General features: G+C 36.9%; 1 protein-coding gene across 15 annotated transcripts in view; it reads right to left on the bottom strand.

Moving 5' to 3' along the window:
• ROBO2 (roundabout guidance receptor 2) overlaps window positions 1-27,195 on the bottom strand; it is a 1,484,543-nt gene that overhangs the window by 602,104 nt on the left and 855,244 nt on the right. For all 15 annotated transcript variants that reach the window (XM_037833592.1, XM_037833556.1, XM_037833566.1 and 12 more), the window contains exon 2: window positions 2,176-2,502. In XM_037833592.1, the coding sequence (XP_037689520.1) occupies window positions 2,176-2,502 (327 nt within the window). The remainder of the gene's footprint in view (window positions 1-2,175; window positions 2,503-27,195) is intronic.

The raw sequence follows: 27,195 nt of genomic DNA, 5'->3' as shown, positions 1-27,195 counted from the left end.
AATTCAAGTATTTCTCAAAGCTCATTTATTTAAAAATAAAATATGCTACTGTCAAATTATATGAAAACAATATCATGGTTTAAAATTTTCCTCCTCAAACAGTTTGATTCATTATTAATGATGCAATTAGGGAAGATAGCAACCCTTCTAGATTAAATAAAAGTACAAGACGCATGTGTATTGGAGCAATTTTAACAAAGCTAAGGCTCAGGAAAAAATGTATAACTGCACAACACTGAAATGACTGTCCAATTTAGAAAAAAAATTAATTTTGAAAAGTAAATTTAGTTAAAGATTACAAGTGCTAAGTAGATAAAAGAAAATGATAAATAAATTTATAATTTAAAAATTCTGGATTTTATTTTACATAAAACAGGCCAGATTTTATTTAGAGTGATTTTTCCAAATATGACACAAGTTGCTAAAACTAAGAATTAGAAGATTCAGGAACCAGTCTTGTCTTGGATTTCCCATTAACTCTTTGTATGAATCTTGGCTAACTTATCATCTTGGGCTTAATTTTCTCTAACTATAAAATGAGAAATTAATGCCTAATATATTTAACATAAAGGAAGCTGGTAGAAAAAATAAGTATTAATAGAATTGACATTGAAATATTTCAGTATTTTGACAAGTCCCAGAAGTAAGATATTTCAAAATAAAAACAGAATATATAATATTAATTGCATTCTTAAGGTTTTGTTTTTCAAATCTCATTAAACTATATTTAATATAAGTGCTTTCTGAAGTATCATTTTATAAAAACTACCTGGTGTCCAACTAGAATTCCATTGATAACCAAGGTTCTAATGCTCATATTTCAAGCCATAGAATAGGCTTGTGTCTTAGCATTCTTCTACTAAGCATCACCATGTTCCAGGTTTTCTACTAAGCATCACCATGTTCCAGGTTTTCTGATACAAACTAAAAATCAGAAGACTGGATGCTTGAGAACAAAAGCTTTCACTGGGTTATCTAAATAAGATGAAGTATGACTTGTATACCACAAGATACTTTGATGTGTAAAGACAATGATATATTGTCAAGAATCTCAATACACATATACACAAATTTTTGCAAACCAATGGGATACCATGGAGCACGTAAATATAAATATCAACTTTAGAGACATGATACCCTGGGCTCTTATTTAGCAGCTGTATAAAACTCATGCCTCCTGAAAATTCCTTAATTCTCTTTACCTACGAAGACGTACTTGTACAACCAGAAAATTAAAGAGTACAAATTTCCTTTTGGCATAAATTTTGCCAAATTGTTGACAATCAAATCTAGATCAAAAACTTCCTCAAAAAAAGAGAGCTTAATGTCAAAAAATGTATGGTACTGTTTAAATTACAACTCAAAATCTTCACATATAAATAAAAAACAATCTATCATATTTTCTGAATTTTTTCTGGACAGTCATCCATGAGGTTATAGAGACAATATTTAAATAGATGTAAAGAATTGATATTTTGATTTAACAATGCTGTTGAGGCTCTCTGAAGAATAAATGAGGATATATTTTTTAAAATGCCAAAGGGAGGGCGAGTCCTTGGCTATTGTCAGTTACCAAGATTAAGGAGAAGTGGGAGAAAACTCCATTGTACATTGTATGAACATTTTGTCACCACAGAAGGCAGAACTCCTCTCTGATGAATTTTATCATAAGAAACAAATATTAAAGTATAATTACTGTCATTGTTGGAATATTTTCCCCTTCATGCCTAAAGTAATGATTCCTGACTTCAGCCTGGAAGTACACATGTTAATGAAACCTAGAAAGTATGTTCTTTTTAAAGTTGTCTGATTAAAGTTACTTAGATTAGAAGGAAAACTATATATAAAATATAAACAAACTATATATAAAATAATTACTCATGAGTAAATAAGTATAAAATTGGATTTATGTCATGTACCTGATAACTTATTACTCATAAACTTTTCATTTTAACATGACCAACTTCAATACTTCATTGTATCTCTTACTAATAATTCAAGTTTTAAATATGACCACATCACTGGCAGCTACCCATTGCTTCAATATAAATAAATTTATTACAACACCCCTGACTTGACATTATTGTGGCCAGATTTCTGTAGAGAAAGCTACACAAAATTATGCAGTGGGTGGATAGTTTTACACTATCCATGAGGTTCATTACTTCCACTTACATGCCACTTCCAGGGATGCATTTCGACTCACTGCTTCACCAAGATAGTTCCTTGCAACACATACGTAGCTTCCTTCATCGGGTTTACTTCTGCGCCCGTGGACAATGCGCAAGAAGAATAAGGATCCGCTGGGCAGAAGCATCCTGTGGGACCGGGGATCATCCTTGTCAGTCTCCACTCGCTCACCATCCTTATACCACTCGATGGTGGGCGTTGGCCGGCCCTCTGCCTTGCAGTTCAGAGTGGTGGGTTCTCCCTTAGAAACAATGACATCTGAAGGGTGCTCCACAATCCGCGGGGGAAAGTCTTCCTGGCGAAGACGGGATCCTACAAAACATGAAATAATGGGGACAAGCTTTAACATTTCCTTACCTATAGCTTTTGTTTCACTTAATGTCATGACAGTGAAACTTAACTCTTCAATTATTCAAAATGCACTTAATACAATTTTATGTTTCACTCTTTTGATCTTTATGAAACTCAGAGTCATCTCAAATCCTTTGTGGAAAGAGACAATGTAGCAATAAATCAATGTGTTAATTCTGAGTTAGGTTTATCATGTTCCATGGATCATGACAAGCAAAAATAAAAGAGAGCATGAGATATTCTTTTGGGATCGCATGTTGGAATGGGTACAAAGATGAGTAATACTAATTTCCTGTCTTCAAAGTGCTTGCTATATACTAGGGGAGTGAGGCAGGAAGGCAAGTAACTAGAATACATACACAGCTACCATTCACTGTGCAGGCACAGTGATATCAGAGGTTTAACATTAAAAGAGAATTTTAAATTATGTATAAATGTTATCTTCATTTTTACAGATGAGGAAGAAGCTTAAGAAATGACGTCAGTTGCTCAAGAATCAAAGTCTGTCTGACTGAGAAACTCAAGTATAAATCACTATGTTAAACTAAATTAAGTATTGCAAAGAGGTCCAAGAAATGCATTATAGGAAGAAAGTGGGGAAAAAGGTTAACTCTAACTGCTGGATACTAAGAGGCCTCTCCCTGAAAAGGCTGCATTTAAATTGAGCTGCAAAGAATGAAAATATGTCATATGAGGGATCAGACTGAAGGAACACCATGAGCAAAAGTACAGAGAAATGAAAATAGGTGCACGATACGTTTTGTAATTAGGGAGTAAGTTGATGTGATTGGTGAGGTAATGTTAGGGGCAAAACAGAAAAGGCTTTGAATAACATACTGGGATCTGTGGCCTTTATTCTGCATGGTTAAGAGTTTTTGAGGGGCCATGACATGACTATATCTGTATCAGAAAGATACATTCAATCTAAAATGAAAAAGATAGATAGCAATGGAGATGAAGACAGTTGAGAGTTACATTAACAGTCCAAGAGAGCAGTAAAAAGAATCTGACCCTCAGAAATTATGCTGCAGGTGAAAGGAAGGAGGAAGATGTAAGGCATAGCATGAAGTCAATACTTGACAGAATTGGGTATATCACCACATAATAAGAAAGAATGATAGGTGCCAATGACTTCCTTGTGATTGAAATGTAAGTGGTGTAATTGAGGGGTATAAGAAATTGGAAGAGGATGACCTCTTGCTATTTTAAGACGGACATTTTGTTTAATGTGTTGTTTTGAATATTTTATATTTAAAAAGGTCGATGGCCGTTTTTTGTGGAAACATTCTACCAGCTGCTGCAATTCCGAATGAGATGCTGGGAGGAATAACCATGTCTGGGAATATAATGATGATCTCATAAGAGCTTTTTAAAAGTCTGCTTGTACATTTCCCAACCAATCATCTAATTTAGCATATTTCTACTTAAAAAACAGATTTAATATTTACTCCTCAATGCTATTTCTGTTTACTTTCAATGTTAATTAAAACGCAAATCTTAATTCAATAAATGAAATTTAATTTAGTAGTGAATAAATCTTTTGCTTTTTAAAGAGGATTAACTTTTAAAGGTTGCTGACTACCATTTCTCTCAGCAGATTTTAAAAAAAGAATTTATGCATTTTAGGTATTAGGGACCCAAAGCAAAAGAGTAATATACAGTATTCAGAAAGTCAAAATTTAAAAAAATCCCTAATTATTTAACTATGGATGGGTAATTGAAGTTTGCAACATTATATTAGAGAAAGTTACATATGGCTCCCTGAAGCAAATAAGGAAATTAAAGAATACAGAAAGTGACAATTCTTTTAAAAAGTAATACAAAAAGACCCCAATGTATTTGAATGTAAAAGACGAATCATAGTTTGCAAATCTGTAACATATTCCCAAGGTAAGGGCCGGGACACATCACCATAGAATCTAATCATAAAATGCACCAAGAGTTACACATCATGTTTCATGTAACAGGCATATGATAGGTTATAATCATCTTGTTTAGGTACTTTCCTTTTTATTCTCTAATCACCCATATGTGGTGATCTACATTTTCCCTACTGCCAGAGTCAATCCATTATTAAAGGCAAGTCAACAGATCATGCCACAAGGGTGCCATTTATTATGTTAATAAGTTCCCTAACTTATTTGGGAGAAAACCTGAATAGGACCAGCAATACACTAATAATTATTAAATCACATGTGAAATAATAAACTTTTAAGAGAAAAACAAGTAAAACATCTAAACCATTTAGCAATAAGATTTATCATACCGCACACCCAGTAACCACTGAAAACTGAACTCCATCAACTATTAAGAGAATTGTACTTGTTACTACAACAAATGCAAACTAGATTATCAACTAAAATACTGATTTCAGTGTGGTCACATCAGGATGTTTTTACATTAACTCAATTCCCAATGTTATAAAACTTCAAAGGAAAACATACAACCTAAATATAAGACCTAAAATTACGAAACCTTTCAATTTTCATGACCTCAGATTAAGTAAAATCTTCTTGGATAAGACACCTGTGGTAGTTTGGATCTGTTCTGTACCACAGAAACACCATGTGCTTTGAATCCATTCCTGTGGGTGCAGACCTACTGTGGGTGGAACCTTTTGATTAGATTGTTTCACTTGAGATGTGATCCAGCCCATTCAAGGTGGGTCTTAATCCTTTACTGGAGTCCTTTGTGAGAGGATAAAAGGCAGAGACATTTGGAGAGAGCTTAGAGAGAGAGAGAAATGCCCCAGAGATGCCAAGAGAAAACCCATAGGTGCTTAGGGAAAAAGTCACTGGAATCAAAAGCCAAATACGTTGAAAAGCTGAAAAGTTGAAAAAATCAGAAGCAACAAAACCCGGCAGCAAAGGACCAGCAGATGCTGGCTATGTGCCTTGCTATTTGAGAAAGGAAACTTGGATGCCAGCAGCCTTTCTGCAGAGAAGAGATCCTCCTGATGCCTTAATTTGGACATTTGCATGGCCTTAGAATTGTAACTTGTATCTTAATAAATCCCCATTGTTAAAAGCCAACCTATTTCTGGTATATTGCATACCAGTAGCTTTGGCAAACTGAAATAACACCCAAAGCACAAGTAACAAAAGAAAAATTAGATAAATTGAACTTCTTCAAAATTTTAAAAATTTGCATTTCAAAGGATACCATCAAAAAAGTAAAAAAGACAACCCACAGAATTGGAAGTCATATACCTCATAAGGGACTTAAACCTAGAATATATGAAGAACTCACACAATTCAATAATTAAAATGCAAACATCCCAATAAAAAATGGGCATAGGCATGCTTCTGTTCCAGAGTGAGTAGAGTAACCCTCAAGACTATACTGGGAGCATTTATGCTTGGCCAAATTTGTCTGGTGGTAGCCTGAGGAACTAAATCAGGATATGTGTTGCAGGCTGGCCATCCCAGAACTTGCCCTGTGTATGGAAGTTAGCTCACAGACCTCTCCTATAGAATACTGTAGGAGAGCAGTCAGGCCGTAGCTGTCTGGAACAAGAGATTGCTTGCTGTAGGACATACACTGCAGTGCCCAGGACTAAGAGGATACCATTTCCCAGGGAAAAGGTACATGTGCAGAAAAGGCAGGAAGGCCCCTACAATTTGGCCTCAAGCTAGTCTCTAAACTCATTGTATGAAGACACTCTGAAGGAGAACACGGGCACAGATCAATCTGCAAAAACTGGGAAAGGTGTTTTCTTTTTCTTTCTTCCTTTTATTTTATTTTTTTAATTAGTTCCTGACATTCAAGGAAAGCTCTGTAATAACAGAACCTGGATACAATCTGAAGGAACAGACACCTCAGAATCTAATTTCCAGTGATAACACATTATGATATCAAAACGTCCAGCTTTCAACAAAAGGTTACAACATCTACAAAGAAACAGGAAGAAATGGTACAGGCAAAAGAGACAACTAAAGCTAGACATCATCAATGAGGAGGAGCTGACCTGGGGCATACCAGACAAGGACTTTTTTCAAAAAATGGTCCTAAATTTCTTCAAAGTCCCAAAGGAAAACATGGAAAAATAAATAAAGGAAATCTGGAAATGGTAGACAAACACAAAGACAATATCAATAGAGAGATGGAAGTTATGAAAAGGAACCAAACAGTGCTAAAGACCAAAGTAATAGAAATTAAAAATCCCTTTGAGGGAATTGGAACTGGCAGAAAAATAAAAAATCAGAGTACATGAAGATAAGACAATTGAAACTGTCCAGTCTGAGAAGCAGAAAGATGAAAGAAAGAAGAAAAGTGAACAGACCCTGAGCAAACTGAGGTACTATCAAGCATACTAATATATGTATTGTGGGAGTCCCAGAAATAGTAGAAAGAGGGAAAGGGACAGAGAATAGACAAAGAAATAATAGCAGAAAACTTCCCAAATTTAAAGGATGATTATACAAATCCAAGATGCTCAACAAACTCCAAACAGGATAAACCCAAATAGACCCACATTGCAACAGATTATAATCAAACTGTCAAATGCCAAGGATAGAGAATTCTGAAAGCTATAAGAAACATGTCACATACAAAGGAGCTTCAGTAAGATTGTTTCAGTATTATTTCTATGGAAACCATAGAGGCAGGAAGTCTGTGGGAAGACATATTTAAAGTGCTAAAAGCAAAAAATTTCCAACCAAAGAATCTGTATCTGGTAAAACTGTATTTCAAAAATTAGGGAAAGATTAAGTCATTCTCAGGTAAACAAAATCTGTGGGCCTCCGTTACCACTAGAATGAACCTACAAGAAATGCTAAGGGGAGTTCTGCAGGTTGAAAGGCAAGGGTACTAGTCAATTAACTGGAACCACCTGAAGAAAAAAAATCTCTGGTAAAGACAATCACTTGAGTAAATATAAACACCAGTACTATCATATTTTTTATTTGTAAACTCCCCTTTTTACTTCCTACAGAATCTAAAAAGCAAATGCATAAAACATGATGATAAATTAAGTGGTTTGGGACTCAAAAAACTCAAAGCTGCATTGTCAGCAGAACTCACTGGGGATTCAAAACTAAGCAGTAGAGAGGGCTGTGCATCACATATGAAGCACCTGGAACCAATTTAAGTACAAGAGCTTTGATAATCATAGTGTGGTCCTCAACCAACAGTGTGGGCACCACCTGAAGGCATTAAGAAATGCCACCCCAGACCTATGGAATCCGAGGTGGCATTTTAACATTTTTAAAGCTTGTTTTTCAAAAAAGGAGAAATAAAAGGAGAAGTGAGGAGGAGGAGGAAAAGGAGGAAGGGGGGGTAGAAAATGACACTTTATGTGGCCTGAGAACCTACTATATATTTACTATCTGGTCCTTTCTAGAAAAAGTTTGCCAGCCCGGTTCTAGAGTACTTATTTTAAAACTTTCCATTAACTTTAATTTTAATTTATATTTCTTATATATAGGACCACAAAACTCTATTCTCCTGATTTCAAATGAAAAAAAAAAAAAAAAAAATACTTCCAGAGGAATATTGCCCATATAAAGAGATAACTTCAGGACCCTATGGTAGCTTGAAATTGTATGTACCCCAGAAAAACGTGTTCTTAAATTTAATCCATTCTTGTGGGTGTGATGACCCTATAGTAAGTAGGACCTTTTGATGAGGTTAATTAAGTTAAGGTGTGTCCAATGTTCCAACCCAGCTTAGTCTGAAGACCAAAGAACACACCAGCCAGGGAATTGGACATGGGCTTCATTGGGACTTACTGACAGGAGATGATGGTCTCAGGGTTGCAGCCGGCCATGGAAAGTGACCCACACGAAAGAGAGAGAGGAGTGCCAGGGGAACAGGGGTTATAAGGGTTTGTGACAATGGCGTTTCTCGCAAGATTTGGTTACACTAGGATCTCGCAAGATTTGGTTACTAACAGTGATTATAGGAGGGAAGTTTTAATGCTTTCCCCCTGGAGGTGGGGGCAAGGCCTGTTGCCTGGTCGTGTAGGCAGCTGTGTGTATCTCATAACGGAGGATATGGGCTCTGGGCCCTGGGTCCTTACTCCCACCTCAGTCAAGATGGGTCTTAATCATATTACTAGAGTTCTTTATAAGAGAATGAAATTCAGACACAGGGAGAGAAAGCCCCCCAAGCAAGAATCTGATACAGAGCACAGAAGAGAAGGGAGAGACCAGGGGATGCCGCCATGTGCCTTGCCATGTGACAAGCTAAGGACTAAGGGTCGTCAGCAGCCAGCCCCAGAAGGCCATAGTCTTGGGGATAAAGCATTGACTTGATGTCGACATTTTCCCAGCTTCAAAACCGTAAGCTATTAAGTTCCTATTCTTTAAGACAACCTATTTCATGATATCTGCTTAAATAGCCTAGGAAACTAAAACAGACCCCATATGAGAAAATAAGCAAAGCAATGTATCAGGACAGTTACCTACAACTCTAATCATGGTATGGTGGATATTGCAAGTCTAGACATCTTTTTATATCTCATTTATGAATTGGACAATCAAATAATTAAGTTTTAATATTAAAACATTAAATTATATTCAATTTATTAATAATAAAGTTAAGATAATAATTTTATTCCGCTCTCCTTAACTATTATCAAATAAGGAGTAACGAAAATTAGTCCAAGATCAGAGGCTCCTAAAGATTAACATCTAAATGCTTATTTTTACCATTCAAGAAAATAAGCTACAATATAGTCGAGACTTGTAGACTACTGAATAAGTATTAGTGGCAGAACTGGAACTCAAGGCTTCAATCCAAAATGTGCTAAGGTTCTTAAAATGTAAATGGAGGAGCAAATGAAAAATGCACATTGCAGACCACGCCAAACCAAAGCCCTCTTCATAGGGTTGATTTCAATATAAAAAGTCAAAGAAATGCCACCAGTTATGATAGAATCAGAAAACATCATGGTTTTTCAAACTGCACTTCTCAGATCTCCTGTTTCAGAATCACCTAGAATATTTCTTAAAAATTCAGATTCCTGGTCTTCACAGTGAACCAGATACATCAGAAAACACCAGTGGAAGAATCTAATAACCTGCATTTTTAGCCTGCTTCCCAGAGGAAGGTGATATACACTTAGACCTGCCTCCATGTAACAGCATTCCATGGCAACATCAAATTAGTCATCTGGGCACAGATGCATTTTTGAATAATGTTCTGAGCACCCAAATTTACATAATGGATTATTTTAGCCTCTCAAGGACCCTCAATGATTTTATAATGATTTTTGGTAAAATATTTAATAAAAAGAGGTTGAATGGTTTTATTAGGCCTTCAAATTCTAGAGAGCTGGAAGTGAATTATAAATCATAATTTATGAATATATTTCAATTTACTTTTATTAAGGCAATAAGCCACTCATTTGCAGTGAGTGCTACTAACTTTTGTTTACAGGAAGTGATTCTGATTACATAATATAATAAAGAAGGAGAAAACACCTAGGAGAACACTTCTTGATTTCATTTCATGTGTTTCCAAGTAAACTTCTTCTGCTTCATTGTTCAACTGGGATATATTATTTCTGTGAAATGAGTTTTTCTTTTCATTCAAAAACTAAATAGCCCCCTTCAATCTTACAATCCTCTGCAGGTAAGCAATGTTACTCACATTTTTCTGAACTGTTCTGAGAACAGAAGAAATCATTGGCCAATTAGGGAAGGAGTTTGAAATATACTCCTCCAGAGAAATTTCTATACAGCTTCTGTATTTCTTTTTCTTTAAATGCATGCATCCTTGTTCATAATATTATGTTTGTTTTAACATTTTCCAAAAAAAAAAAAAAAAAAAAAAACTCCAAGTAAAATTAATTCAGGAAGATTCTACAAATACTCCAAATCTGAATGTGACCAGAGACACCGCCTCGAACCATACTCTAGTTTGAGAGGCACGGCAGTGCTCTATGAAAAAATGATGACTGTATAATGTCACAATAAGAAGAAGGCAACATGGTGGATAAAAAGACATGGATTAAAGACAAGCTAATATTTATGCCTCACTTGCACCAGGTATAAATCAGAATACTGATGTCTAGCTCACCAACTGGGTTTGAAGATTAAAAGAAATCATGTATTTAAATATGGTGATTTAAGCATTCAGTATCTTATTTTTATCTCCTTCTATAAAGAATTACAAATATTTTCTCTAAAATTTAGTGATGAGAGTTTCTGTTTTCTGGGGGTCATTCTTGCATTATTGTTTCACTACATGGTAAATTTTAGCTAGAGTAGGCTGATGGCTTTATACTAAATTTCACAATAATTAAAGTTGTTACTGCTTTCTCTTTTGTCAAAACATATTCTACACAAATTTTCTCCACTGAAAGAACTATTTATTTCATTGCTACTGCCAATACTGCCCACATTGTTGAGTAAGCTAAGGCAATTTGTAATGAAATGGTATTAATTAATCACTCCATCAAGTCTGTCCTTACACCTTTTCCATCCTTGAATTCTCATGATGACTAAATTTCAGTGCACCTCTCTTTTGAGGAGAGAGAGACAGAAAAGGATTTAGGAGGAAACTAGTGATTACCTAGGATGTAGAGGTCCTTTGATGTGATAGGATATTGTGGGGTCAATGTTTGGAAAACACAAAGACTTTCACCCTTTTGAACCTTACTGAAACGCTCAGTAAATTCTCTAACTTTCCAATGGCCTAAATAAATTTTAAGATTCTCAATCCTTCGGGAAATACAGTAGTGCCATGCTAATAAAAACAAAAATTTAAAATAGAAATGACACCAAAATAGACCCAGGAAAACTATTTATTTATTACAAAATGTCAACATGGCTTTTCAATGTCATAAAACTAAAGGTCCAAGTGTGCGAAAGGGAACTGACAAGGATCAAACTCAGCAGGCAGCACTGATTCTGAAAGTTTCTATTATATGGCATCGGGCTGTGTATGCATTACACAGTTTTCCAAGTCCAACCGACAGAAGGTTGAGCTACCAGATATCCTCTGGACCCAAAGTCACATATCACAGATGAGGAGAAGGAAAAAAGAAATTGAGAACCAAAGGACTGAAGCTCCTTTCCCAAAAGCTGAGACTACAAAATAACTGCCTTAGCAGTAGGTCCAGGCTGTTTTTAGGATAACATTTCTTTACACTTTCTTTTGACCCATATTTTGACAGTGTAAGACAGAAAGCTTAAGCACTACATTGCAGTTGGGTTTTTGGTTGGTTGGTTGGTTTTTGCTGGGCCATCATAAGGTTAGTTATACTGCTTTAAAAGCATAACCAAACCTTTCTTATGGTATGATTTCTTCATCTCAAAATTAGGCAACTGGAAGAATAACTTGCTACAAACTTTTTGTTTGTTGCATGATCATATTCCTTGTGGCTGTCACATCAATGATATCTTAAAGGACTTACCTAAAACAGAGGATAATGGGAAGCAATTTAAACTGACGAACACAAAGCAAATTTTTAAAGATATACACTGTAGATTACTGTTCATACGTTTAATAAAAATATTGATTAGAAAGCTTTAGACTTCAAAGGTCTCATGCCTGTTTATCAAAAACAAGAGATATCAAAATGCATTCTTAAGAGAACCCTCAAAAAGAACAACACTGATTTAGAAGCTTTTCTTTAATTAGCTTATGTACCACATGGAATTTATTCATAAATGTTTATGAAATTTACTCACATTGTTAATAGATACATTACTAGATGGGCCTTTATGTTTGGTGTAGCTCCTCAAAACTACATACCTGCCATGCAGTGGAGAGCCAACAAAAGTCCCTGGACTTGAACTGATTACAATTTAAATGAGCTTTAGGAAGACTGGCTATAGCATTTCATCTATTAAAAATGTATTCAGATTCTTTTCTACGACCACAATACACATCCTACATAGGCCAAGAGATAAAGATTTCACTTGAGAATGATACACATTATATAAAAACAGGATGCTACATAGTTAAGAATGATTTATTATAGAAAAATACCTCTGAAATGTAACTACAACACACACCGGAATGTATGGTTTAGAGAGGGAGGTAAAGTAAAATTCATGCTGTTAAAATTCTCCTGGCTAATATTTTATGCCTCTGTTCTTCCTTCTCTATCACAGTATGTTACGAGAGAGCACCAAAAGGAAGTCACCAGTTTAGATGCCCTGGCAGGGCACCAAGATGCCTCAGTGGGCTGACCTGAAGCTCAGTTATATGAACATGGAAAGTCAATCTTATCACTACAGCAAGAGGAGAACTCACATAAACCCAGTTCACTGTGAAGCCGGCGTAGAAAAACCAGGATGCTTAATTGATAAATTGGCAACAATCAATATAATTCCCAAGTGGCTTATATACTTGTAAATATGCATCACTGTATGTTCTGACCATAGTAAAATTTCATGGCTGACAATAATATCCAGAAGGTTTTTATTCGTTGAGTGTGTAGTAAAAATCAAGTGAAGTGGGGGCCCATCCCATAAAGACGGCAGAATGAGCCACTTCAGAGCTCTGTCTCCCCACAGAGGCTTTGAACCATGAGCAAGAAAGGAGTCCAGAAAAGAGTTAAAGGACTGAAATAACAGAGTAAACAATGAATAAGGAAAAAGGCTTCTTAAAAGTGGTAGATCTTCTGATGCCCTGGCTGGCCCCTGCCCCACACCTCACTCACTCCGGGTTCCAGATGCCCCCTGGTCCCCATTTCAGAGGGAGCAGAATGGCCCCCCATGCACATGTGTCGTGCATTCTGCCCAGTGGTGGCCTGAGGGACTTGCCCTGTGTGTAGACAGCACCTCAGAGAGCTCTCCTACAGGACACTGTGGGAAAGCAGTCAGGTCATACTGCCTGGGGCAAGGAATCGCTGGCTGAAGGACACACAGTGCAGAGCCTGGGACCTCAGGAAACTGTTTCCTAGAGAAAAGAAGAGGGGACATTTGTCACCCTGTAAACAGGGCATTTCCTAGGACTACACAAGCACGCCCCAGACAAGACACATGCACAGAAAGGATCAGGGATCTGGAAGGCCCCTATTCTTGACCTGGAGCTATTCTCTCTTTTTTTTTTTTTTAATTTTATTTTGAAATGAATTCAAACTTACAGGAACAGTTGCAAAAATGGAGCTATTCTCTTATAACCAATTGTATGGATAAGCCCTGAAGAACAGTACTTGCACAGTTCTATCTGCAAAGACTGGGAAGGTGATTTCTTTTTTCCTTTTTTGTTTTTTTGTTTTTTTGTTTTTTGTGAGTTCCTGGCATTCAAGGAAAATGTCCTCGTAACACAAGCTGTATACAAGCTTAAGGAATAGATGCTGCAAAGTCTGAATTCCAGTGATACTTTAAAATATCAAAATGTCCAGCTTTTAACAAAGGGGTACAAATAATACAAAACATCAGGGAGCAATGGTGAAGGCAAAGAAGACGATTAAAGCAGGGGACCTCATCAAGAGAACTAGACCTGGGATATAACAGAAAAAGACTTTAGCAAAAATGGCACTAAAAATGTTCAAAGAGTTAAAGGAAAACATGGACAAAGAACTAAAGGAAAAGTGAGAAAACAATATATGAACACAAACAGAATATCCATAGGGAGATGGAAATTATGAAAAGGAAACAAGTAGCACATAAGACCACAGTAACATAAATAGAAAATTCCCTAGAAGGGTTCAATAGCAGATTGGACCTGGCAGAAGCAAGAATCAGAGTACACAAAAATAAGACAACTGAAATCATCCAGTCTGAGGAGCAGAAAGAATAAAGAATGGAAAAATGTGAACAGAGCCTGAAGAATTTGTGGGACACCATCAAGTATATCAATACAACATATGCATTTTGGGAGTCCTAAGAGGAAAAGAAAGAAAGGGACATAGAGAATATCCAAGGAAATAAGGACTAAAAAGTCACTAAATTTAATGAAAGATGTGATTATATACATCCAAGACACTTATCAAACTGCAAACAGGATAAACCCAAAATAGACCCTCACATCTCAGCATATTTAAGTAGACTTTCAAATTACAACTAAAAAGAGAGGATTCAATAGTTGCCCGAGAGAAGCAACATGTCATGTACAAGGTAGCCTCAATAAGATCAAACACTGATTTCTGATCAGAAATCATGGAAGGAGAAGTCAGTCGGATGACATATTTAAAATTCACTCAAGAATTCTATATCTAGTGAAATTGTTTTTCAAAAATGAGGGAGAGATTAAGACATCCCCAGATTAACAAAAGCTGAGGGAGTCTGTCACCATTAGAGAGGCCCTAAAAGAGAAGCAAAAGAGAGTTCTCCAGTTTGAAAGGAAAAGACAACAGAAGATAGATTAAAGTTGCATGAAAAATTTTTAATCTCTGTTGAGAATAAGAACATGGTTTATATAAATCCCAGTACTATTGTACTTTTTACTTGTAACTCCACATTGTATTTCCTACAGGATCTAAAAGGCAAATACATAAAATATAATGATAAATCAGTGGTTTAGACTCATTTTATTTATATACACACACACACACACGTAATTTGTGACAAGAACTACATTAAAGGTGATGGGACAGAGTGGTATATCATTGAAATTAAATGGTATCAAAGGAAACCAAAAAGAAGATTGTTACAGATTTAGGACCTTAAATATAAGCTCCATGATAACTACAAGGAAAATATCAAGGAATATGCATGTTCACAGGGACAGACTTATTAGAGTACAGGTTGCCAGGGGTAGGGGGCAGAAGGGAATGAAGAGTTAATGCATAATGGGTGTAGGGTCTCTGTTTGGGGAGATGGAAAAATTTTTGTAATGGATGGTGGTAAGCATACCGCAATATTGTGAATGTGATTGATCCCATTTAATGGTCTGCTTGGAAGGGGTTGAGATGGGAAAGTTCATATCATATATATGTTCCCACAATTAAGAACAAAAGAAACAACAATTAAAGAGACAATGACAATTAAAGGCAATAGATGATCCTGCATGTGATCTAGCAAGGGAGGAGAAAAAGCTCAAAGGGATATTATCGGGACGTGATAAATTTGGAATACGGACTTCAAGCTTCACATCAATGTTAAATTGCTTGAACTTGACAACACTTCTCAAGTTGGTTACATAAGTGAATATCCTTGTTCTTAGAAATGTACGTGGCAGTATTTTGTTCAACGAACATGATGTATACAAATTACACTCAAGTGTTCAGAAAATGGATTGATAGCTAGCTAGATAAATGATAGAATGATATGGCAAATGTGGCAAAAAGTTAAAGTTAGTGGATCTGGGAATCTGGCAGGGTAGGGATATGTTGGAGTTCTCTGTATGAGGTTTGTATTATTTTTGTAACCGTCCTGTAATTCGAGTGTATTTCAAATAAAAAGTTTAAAAAATTGTGAAGTGAGTCATATGGTATCAGGCTATACCTTGATGTACACTCTCAAAATATGAGTATACCTATGGGGCAAACAGATTCAGTCTAGTACAGAGGTAGGCTCAGCTGATCTGGGGTACTTCCTTTCTAGGCAGTTTTTGTAGGTACATACTGCAACTTATCTTTTAGTTAGCGTTCATCCTGACAATTACACTCATTAATTGCAGAGGTATCAGAATGTGCTTGCTCCCACCCAGAACGGAATGACAATTTGACTCTCAACTTGGGGTTGACTGGCTGCAGCTGCTCTGCCCATACAGAAATGCATAGAATCCTAGAGTCTCCAAAGTCTTGTTCATTTGATATTAACTAACAGGCAAAGTGAAATGACCAACTCAGGGAGAACAAAGTCCATATAAAACCGTTCCTATTTCTTGGCTCCATAAATCACTTCAACAAAAGACGAACTTGCAATGTATGGCTACCTCATCTTAAAAAGAAATATTTCAGCCATCATTTAAAATACAATCTTCACCAAAGATCTTCAAAATCTCCTTTCTTATTCAAGGTGAACAAGTCAGTATTTCAGAATAGGATAACTAATACAGATTCATAAATTTTCTTCTCTGTATTTCATAATTGCATTTCAGCCCTTTACTTACCTATTCCTAACAGAAATTGCTGAAAATATTAAAACTGGAACACTTTTTCCTTCTTTTTCCTCCACTATGCCATATTATTCAGTTCCTTTTATTAGGTAAGTTTTAATTGCTCTTTAAAATAGTGCATTTCCTGGCTGCCTACATCCAAAGCATAGCAAAGGGGTGCTGGTAGCAGACACACCACCAGCATCAGGTGGAGTGAGGATGCTCATGTAAGAATCAAAGCTGAAGGTAAGCAAATCCAGGGATGGACACAAGGTGACTATCTATGTCACAGTTGAAAAGAAATTTTGAAACCTTAAATCTGAAATGTTTATGGCAAATTCTTAGGAGCTGACTTTCCTCTTGAGAAATGAAACTTTAATTCCCCAGTATATAAATTCATTTTCTACAATTCAGTGAGGAGCCAATGTATTAACCTGGACACTCATCCAATACTATTTCAAATCAATTTGCTACATCTCGCCATGGTTGAAGGCATTCTTTAAAGAGTGATTTGCCACCAAATCAGATGTTTTCATGGATTATGCAGATTTGCCTTACGATGACAAAAACAATCCCTATGCCAGGAAGATATCTTTGAAATTAGCTTATTATCGTATTTCTAACATGTTGAGGTGGTTTCAAAACTGTATTTGGTTTTACAAAAGGGGATGATACAATGAAACAATCTCTAAACTTATTAAATTGTTAAAACTTGAATGTCTAATTTCTAAAAACTATTGACCCTTATTTGGTGGAAACCACGAATAGATTCCAATGAAACTGGAGTTCTACTTAAATAAACCCCTAATGGACTGAAAACATTTGGCCTTCTATTTTATTTCCTAAGCAATATATTCTGAAAATTATGTAGCAGTAGCACTAATCTTGATAACTATAGAAGCCAAGGTCCCAGGGTCAGCATCAGAGAACCTCATCCCCACCAGTACTGACACGTCTATTAAGCTTTCTTAAACATTTAGTTTCTGATAAATTTGCCTCAGATTCTGGATATATTTCCCTTTAATCTAAATATTTCATTTTAAAGTTTGAGACTCACTGACTCTAATTAAAATTGAGGAAAAACTTCTTTTAAAAATCCTTCCTATACTAAGGGTTGTATTATAGAATATATTGTAGAATTCAAATACAAATGTAATCCAGAATGTTTATTATAGTATATATTGTAGACATGAAAATATGAACATAATCCAGAATGTTTCTTAAAAGAATAGAAGAAATTATTACCAAAAAAATCCATATCTGTCACAAGCTACATGTATTAGTTGTATCTAAACAAAGTGGTCCACACAATGACTGATTTTAGGCTTGTTTATTTCTAGTAGACATTTAACTACTGAAGAAGTTGGCCTAACGTGAATATCACTGCATTATTTCATTATCTTTTTTATAGAGCTCATAATCCATGGATTGGCTTATATGGAATGGAGTAAGGATGATACCTCAGAAATTGGATGCCAAATTTTGTGTGCCTGTGCCATTTAAAGAAATGAGTAGGTACATCTTTGACATCTGGTATAGATTCTCTGTTAACTGGAGGACTCTGTCTTGAAATTGCTCCTGTTTGAATGCTAGATATCTTTCTTATGAGGTGTGAACTTGGTAAGAAACCCATCCATCAGTTTCCTATCTATGAAACATCACAGTACCTTCCCAATAACAATGCTGGGAAGATTTAAAAAGACTTTCCATGTGCTCAGCACACAGTAAGCACTCAGCAAATGTCTGTTACTATTTATTTGCATTATTATAATGTTCAATGCTTTTGTTAGTATAATCTCTATCACTAGGAGTCTGTGAATCCAGAAAGACAATGAACCATCATTCTATAAGACACAGTCCTTTTTATAAAATAGTGGGTCATTCAAAATATGACTTCTGCCTATCTCTCCTCTGATTTTCTGTTGCTACCAAATTGAAGGTCATTCTGAATGACATACCTTACCTGCCCTTACTTGAAGGCTATATGTTTTTCCACATCTCTACACCTTAGTCAGTTTTGCCATATGCTGCCTTAAGTACAAAAGATGCAAACACTAGCTACTCAATAAATGTTATACAAATGCATGAATAAAAATGCTGCTTTTGCTATTCTCTAAATAGGGTTATAAGCAGATTTTGATTCAAAAAAAAACTTAACCACCAAAGAATACTTCTATGGCAGTTCATGCCAAATTGGATATGTGTGAGTTTAATATCACTTTACTATCTAGGTATGCTGAAGAAATTATTTGCAAATTATATTCATTGTTATTTAAGCAAATATTGATGCTTAACAACTCTTTGTGCCCCTCCCCTAAATTATTTTATTGAAATAGTGTTATAACATTGGTGATTTTTCTTATGAAAATCTTAAAACTACTGTATGATCAATGCACGGCAAGCATCTACTTTCTACTGCTTTTCCATTATAAATTTAGAGCAGGTTAAGAAATATCAAAAGAAAATTGTTGAGGGCATAATAACATGAGCTGAGTTGAATAACATGACAGGAACAGGCATATTGTCAGAACAATTTCTTACCAATAGCTTAAAGGGCTGATCAAAACAAAATCATTTTTGCCCTTTGTAGGGCAACATATTTTTGCTTGAAATCTCTAAACTACAGTTTTATAGAATAGCATATCTTTAAAATAAGGCTAGACCTCTTGCAATAAATGGAGCAGGTTAAAGATGAATATAGTGGTTTCAAAGATTAAAATAATGATTTTCTCTTTAACTGTGGGAACAGGCATATTATATGCAGTTTTCTTTATATTGTGCAAAGGCATGTTGGAATTCTTTTCTGAAGCCTGTACTTAGGGAGTAAAGGAGGTTTATAAAGGTGGCTGAATACAACATGTATTTATCGCTTTTGTCTTTGGCTATTAAGCTCAGAGTGAATGGGCTTTCACAGTTGACCAAACTGAAGGGAAGAGACAGAATCACATTTCTGCAGAGGAATTTGCAGGATACACACCTAAATTCACTTTTACTTCATGCATGAATATAATTATTTACTCCACCAAAAATAGGAAGAACACAATTTTGATACAGAATGGGTTGAAAAAGAGGTCATGTTTAATCACCTATAAATGTCTCTTAAGCTTGGAATAAAATCTGTTTTTGAATCTTTAGCATACTGTAGAAAAATTTAGTTTGAATTTTGCTCATTTCATGCATTGCTTTAAAATGACTAATAGAGAGGCGGGGCAAGATGGCAGACTGGTGAGCTGTATGTTTTAGTTACTCCTCCAGGAAAGTAGGTAAAAAGCCAGGAACTGCGTGGACTGGACACCACAGAGCAATCTGTCTTTGGGCATACTTCATACAACACTCATGAAAACGTGGAACTGCTGAGATCAGCGAAATCTGTAAGTTTTTGCGGCCAGGGGACCCGCGCCCCTCCCTGCCAGGCTCAGTCCCGGGGGAGGAGGGGCTGTCAGCTCCAGGAAGGAGAAGGGAGAATTGCAGTGGCTGCTCTTATCGGAAACTCATTCTACTGATTCAAACTCCAACCATAGATAGACTGAGACCAGACACCAGAGACTCTGAGAGCAGCCAGCCCAGCAGAGAGGAGACAGGCATAGAAAAAAAACAACACGAAAAACTCCAAAATAAAAGCAGAGGATTTTTGGAGTTCTGGTGAACACAGAAAGGGGAAGGGCGGAGCTCAGGCCTTGAGGCGCATATGCAAATCCCTAAGCAAGGCTGATCTCTCTGCCCTGTGCACCTTTCCTTAATGGCCCTGGTTGCTTTGTCTATTAGCATTTCAATAACCCATTAGATCTCTGAGGAGGGCCGTTTTTTTTTTTGTTTTGTTTTGTTTTGTTTTTTTTTTTTTAAATCCTTTTTGCTTTTTCTAAAACAATTACTCTAAGAAGCTCAATACAGAAAGCTTCAAAGAACTGAAATTTGGGCACGTCAAGTCAAGAGCAGAACTAAGAGAGCTCTGAGACAAAAGGCAATAATCCAGTGGCTGAGAAAATTCACTAAACAACACAACTTCCCAAGAAAAGGGGGGTGTCCGCTCACAGCCACCATCCTGGTGGACAGGAAACACTCCTGCCCATCGCCAGCCCCATAGCCCAGAGCTGCCCCAGACAACCCAGTGTGACGGAAGTGCTTCAAATAACAGGCACACACCACAAAACTGGGCGTGGACATTAGCCTTCCCTGCAACCTCAGCTGAATGTCCCAGAGCTGGGAAGGGGGAGCAGTGTGAATTAACAGAGCCCCATTCAGCCATCATTTGAGCAGACTGGGAGCCTCCCAACACAGCCCAGCAGCCCAGAACTTCCCTGGGGGGACGGCACTCACCTGTGACATAGCACAGTCATCCCTCAACAGAGGACCCGGGGTGCACAGCCTGGAAGAGGGGCCCACTTGCAAGTCTCAGGAGCCATACGCCAATACCAAAGACTTGTGGGTCAGTGGCAGAGACAAACTGAGGCAGGACTGAACTGAAGGAGTAGACTATTGCAGTAGCTTTAAAACTCTAGGATCATCAGGGAGATTTGATTGTTAGGGCCACCCCCCCTCCCCGACTACCAAGAAACACGCCCCACATACAGGGCAGGCAACACCAACTACACACGCAAGCTTGGTACACCAATTGGGCCCCACAAGACTCACTCCCCCACTCACCAAAAAGGCTAAGCAGGGGAGATCTGGCTTGTGGAGAACAGGTGGCTCGTGGACGCCACCTGCTGGTTAGTTAGAGAAAGTGTACTCCACGAAGCTGTAGATCTGATAAATTAGAGATAAGGACTTCAACTGGTCTACAAACCCTAAAAGAACCCTATAAAGTTCACCAAATGCCACGAGGCCAAAAACAACAGAAAATTATAAAGCATATGAAAAAACCAGACGATATGGATAACCCAAGCCCAAGCACCCAAATCAAAAGACCAGAAGAGACACACCTAGAGCAGCTACTCAAAGAACTAAAGATGAACAATGAGACCATAGTACGGGATATGAAGGAAATCAAGAAGACCCTAGAAGAGCATAAAGAAGACATTGCAAGACTAAATAAAAAAATGGATGATCTTATGGAAATTAAAGAAACTGTTGACCAAATTAAAAAGATTCTGGACACTCATAGTACAAGACTAGAGGAAGTTGAACAACGAATCAGTGACCTGGAAGATGACAGAATGGAAAATGAAAGCATAAAAGAAAGAATGGGGAAAAAAATTGAAAAACTCGAAATGGACCTCAGGGATATGATAGATAATATGAAACGTCCGAATATAAGACTCATTGGTGTCCCAGAAGGGGAAGAAAAGGGTAAAGGTCTAGGAAGAGTATTCAAAGAAATTGTTGGGGAAAACTTCCCAAATCTTCTAAACAACATAAATACACAAATCATAAATGCTCAGCGAACTCCAAATAGAATAAATCCAAAAAAACCCACTCCGAGACATATACTGATCACACTGTCAAACATAGAAGAGAAGGAGCAAGTTCTGAAAGCAGCAAGAGAAAAGCAATTCACCACATACAAAGGAAACAGCATAAGACTAAGTAGTGACTACTCAGCAGCCACCATGGAGGCGAGAAGGCAGTGGCACGATATATTTAAAATTCTGAGTGAGAGGAATTTCCAGCCAAGAATACTTTATCCAGCAAAGCTCTCCTTCAAATTTGAGGGAGAGCTTAAATTTTTCACAGACAAACAAATGCTGAGAGAATTTGCTAACAAGAGACCTGCCCTACTGGAGATACTAAAGGGAGCCCTACAGACAGAGAAACAAAGACAGGACAGAGAGACTTGGAGAAAGGTTCAGTACTAAAGAGATTCGGTATGGGTACAATAAAGGATATTAATAGAGAGAGGGAAAAATATGGCAAACATAATCCAAAGGATAAGATGGCCGATTCAAGAAATGCCTTCACGGTTTTAACGTTGAATGTAAATGGATTAAACTCCCCAATTAAAAGATATAGATTCGCAGAATGGATCAAAAAAAATGAACCATCAATATGTTGCATACAAGAGACTCATCTTAGACACAGGGACACAAAGAAACTGAAAGTGAAAGGATGGAAAAAAATATTTCATGCAAGCTACAGCCAAAAGAAAGCAGGTGTAGCAATATTAATCTCAGATAAAATAGACTTCAAATGCAGGGATGTTTTGAGAGACAAAGAAGGCCACTACATACTAATAAAAGGGGCAATTCAGCAAGAAGAAATAACAATCGTAAATGTCTATGCACCCAATCAAGGTGCCACAAAATACATGAGAGAAACATTGGCAAAACTAAAGGAAGCAATTGATGTTTCCACAATAATTGTGGGAGACTTCAACACATCACTCTCTCCTATAGATAGATCAACCAGACAGAAGACCAATAAGGAAATTGAAAACCTAAACAATCTGATAAATGAATTAGATTTAACAGACATCTACAGGACATTACATCCCAAATCACCAGGATACACATACTTTTCTAGTGCTCACGGAACTTTCTCCAGAATAGATCATATGCTGGGACATAAAACAAGCCTCAATAAATTTAAAAAGATTGAAATTATTCAAAGCACATTCTCTGACCACAATGGAATACAATTAGAAGTCAATAACCATCAGAGACTTAGAAAATTCACAAATACCTGGAGGTTAAACAACACACTCCTAAACAATCAGTGGGTTAAAGAAGAAATAGCAAGAGAAATTGCTAAATATATAGAGACGAATGAAAATGAGAACACAACATACCAAAACCTATGGGATGCAGCAAAAGCAGTGCTAAGGGGGAAATTTATAGCACTAAACGCATATATTAAAAAGGAAGAAAGAGCCAAAATCAAAGAACTAATGGATCAACTGAAGAAGCTAGAAAATGAACAGCAAACCAATCCTAAACCAAGTAGAAGAAAAGAAATAACAAGGATTAAAGCAGAAATAAATGACATAGAGAACAAAAAAACAATAGAAAGGATAAATATCACCAAAAGTTGGTTCTTTGAGAAGATCAACAAGATTGACAAGCCCCTAGCTAGACTGACAAAATCAAAAAGAGAGAAGACCCATATAAACAAAATAATGAATGAAAAAGGTGACATAACTGCAGATCCTGAAGAAATTAAAAAAATTATAAGAGGATATTATGAACAACTGTATGGCAACAAACTGGATAATGTAGAGGAAATGGACAATTTCCTGGAAACATATGAACAACCTAGACTGACCAGAGAAGAAATAGAAGACCTCAACCAACCCATCACAAGCAAAGAGATCCAATCAGTCATCAAAAATCTTCCCACAAATAAATGCCCAGGGCCAGATGGCTTCACAGGGGAATTCTACCAAACTTTCCAGAAAGAACTGACACCAATCTTACTCAAACTCTTTCAAAACATTTAAGAAAATGGAACACTACCTAACTCATTTTATGAAGCTAACATCAATCTAATACCAAAACCAGGCAAAGATGCTACAAAAAAGGAAAACTACCGGCCAATCTCCCTAATGAATATAGATGCAAAAATCCTCAACAAAATACTTGCAAATCGAATCCAAAGACACATTAAAAAAATCATACACCATGACCAAGTGGGGTTCATTCCAGGCATGCAAGGATGGTTCAACATAAGAAAAACAATCAATGTATTACAACACATTAAAAACTCGAAAGGGAAAAATCAATTGATCATCTCAATAGATGCTGAAAAAGCATTTGACAAAATCCAACATCCCTTTTTGATAAAAACACTTCAAAAGGTAGGAATTGAAGGAAACTTCCTCAACATGATAAAGAGCATATATGAAAAACCCACAGCCAGCATAGTACTCAATGGTGAGAGACTGAAAGCCTTCCCTCTAAGATCAGGAACAAGACAAGGATGCCCGCTGTCACCACTGTTATTCAACATTGTGCTGGAAGTGCTAGCCAGGGCAATCCGGCAAGACAAAGAAATAAAAGGCATCCAAATTGGAAAAGAAGAAGTAAAACTGTCATTGTTTGCAGATGATATGATCTTATATCTAGAAAACCCTGAGAAATCAACGATACACCTACTAGAGCTAATAAACAAATTTAGCAAAGTAGCGGGATACAAGATTAATGCACATAAGTCAGTAATGTTTCTATATGCTAGAAATGAACAAACTGAAGAGACACTCAAGAAAAAGATACCATTTTCAATAGCAACTAAAAAAATCAAGTACCTAGGAATAAACTTAACCAAAGATGTAAAAGACCTATACAAAGAAAACTACATAACTCTACTAAAAGAAATAGAAGGGGACCTTAAAAGATGGAAAAATATTCCATGTTCATGGATAGGAAGGCTAAATGTCATTAAGATGTCAATTCTACCCAAACTCATCTACAGATTCAATGCAATCCCAATCAAAATTCCAACAACCTACTTTGCAGACTTGGAAAAGCTAGTTATCAAATTTATTTGGAAAGGGAAGATGCCTCGAATTGCTAAAGACACTCTAAAAAAGAAAAACGAAGTGGGAGGACTTACACTCCCTGACTTTGAAGCTTATTATAAAGCCACAGTTGCCAAAACAGCATGGTACTGGCACAAAGATAGACATATAGATCAATGGAATCGAATTGAGAATTCAGAGATAGACCCTCAGATCTATGGCCGACTGATCTTTGATAAGGCCCCCAAAGTCACCGAACTGAGCCATAATGGTCTTTTCAACAAATGGGGCTGGGAGAGTTGGATATCCATATCCAAAAGAATGAAAGAGGACCCCTACCTCACCCCCTACACAAAAATTAACTCAAAATGGACCAAAGATCTCAATATAAAAGAAAGTACCATAAAACTCCTAGAAGATAATGTAGGAAAACATCTTCAAGACCTTGTATTAGGAGGCCACTTCCTAGACTTTACACCCAAAGCACAAGCAACAAAAGAGAAAATAGATAAATGGGAACTCCTCAAGCTTAGAAGTTTCTGCACCTCAAAGGAATTTCTCAAAAAGGTAAAGAGGCAGCCAACTCAATGGGAAAAAATTTTTGGAAACCATGTATCTGACAAAAGACTGATATCTTGCATATACAAAGAAATCCTACAACTCAATGACAATAGTACAGACAGCCCAATTATAAAATGGGCAAAAGATATGAAAAGACAGTTCTCTGAAGAGGAAATACAAATGGCCAAGAAACACATGAAAAAATGTTCAGCTTCACTAGCTATTAGAGAGATGCAAATTAAGACCACAATGAGATACCATCTAACACCGGTTAGAATGGCTGCCATTAAACAAACAGGAAACAACAAATGCTGGAGGGGATGTGGAGAAATTGGAACTCTTATTCATTGTTGGTGGGACTGTATAATGGTTCAGCCACTCTGGAAGTCAGTCTGGCAGTTCCTTAGAAAACTAGATATAGAGTTACCCTTCGATCCAGCGATTGCACTTCTCGGTATATACCCGGAAGATCGGAAAGCAGTGACACGAACAGATATCTGCACGCCAATGTTCATAGCAGCATTATTCACAATTGCCAAGAGATGGAAACAACCCAAATGTCCTTCAACAGATGAGTGGATAAATAAAATGTGGTATATACACACCATGGAATACTACGCGGCAGTAAGAAGGAACGATCTGGTGAAACATATGACAACATGGATGAACCTTGAAGACATAATGCTGAGCGAAATAAGCCAGGCACAAAAAGAGAAATATTATATGCTACCACTAATGTGAACTTTGAAAAATGTAAAACAAATGGTTTATAATGTAGAATGTAGGGGAACTAGCAGTAGAGAGCAATTAAGGAAGGGGGAACAATAATCCAAGAAGAACAGATAAGCTATTTAACGTTCTGGGGATGCCCAGAAATGACTATGGTCTGTTAATTTCTGATGGATGTAGTAGGAACAAGTTCACTGAAATGTTGCTATATTATGTAACTTTCTTGGGGTAAAGTAGGAACATGTTGGAAGTTAAGCAGTTATCTTAGGTTAGTTGTCTTTTTCTTACTCCCTTGCTATGGTCTCTTTGAAATGTTCTTTTATTGTATGTTTGTTTTCTTTTTAACCTTTTTTTTCATACAGTTGATTTGAAAAAAGAAGGGAAAGTTAAAAAAAAAAAAAAGAAAAGAAAAAAGACAAACAAGGAAAAAAAAAAAAAAAGATGTAGTGCCCCCTTGAGGAGCCTGTGGAGAATGCAGGGGTATTCGCCTACCCCACCTCCATGGTTGCTAACATGACCACAGACATAGGGGACTGGTGGTTTGATGGGTTGAGCCCTCTACCATAAGTTTTACCCTTGGGAAGACGGTTGCTGCAAAGGAGAGGCTAGGCCTCCCTGTATTTGTGCCTAAGAGTCTCCTCCTGGGTGCCTCTTTGTTGCTCAGATGTGGCCCTCTCTCTCTGGCTAAGCCAACTTGAAAGGTGAAATCACTGCCCTCCCCCCTACGTGGGATCAGACACCCAGGGAAGTGAAGCTCCCTGGCAACGTGGAATATGACTCCCGGGGAGGAATGTAGACCCGGCATCGTGGGATGGAGAACATCTTCTTGACCAAAAGGGGGATGTGAAAGGAAATGAAATAAGCTTCAGTGGCAGAGAGATTCCAAAACGAGCCGAGAGATCACTCTGGTGGGCACTCTTACGCACACTTTAGACAACCTTTTTTAGGTTCTAAAGAATTGGGGTAGCTGGTGGTGGATACCTGAAACTATTAAACTACAACCCAGAACCCATGAATCTCGAAGACAGTTGTAT

This window comes from Choloepus didactylus, chromosome 1 (genome assembly GCF_015220235.1).
Source record: "Choloepus didactylus isolate mChoDid1 chromosome 1, mChoDid1.pri, whole genome shotgun sequence".
Lineage (NCBI taxonomy): Eukaryota > Metazoa > Chordata > Mammalia > Pilosa > Megalonychidae > Choloepus > Choloepus didactylus.
The sequence above is the reverse complement of the archived record's forward strand: the minus strand, read 5'-3'. Positions and strand labels throughout refer to the sequence as shown.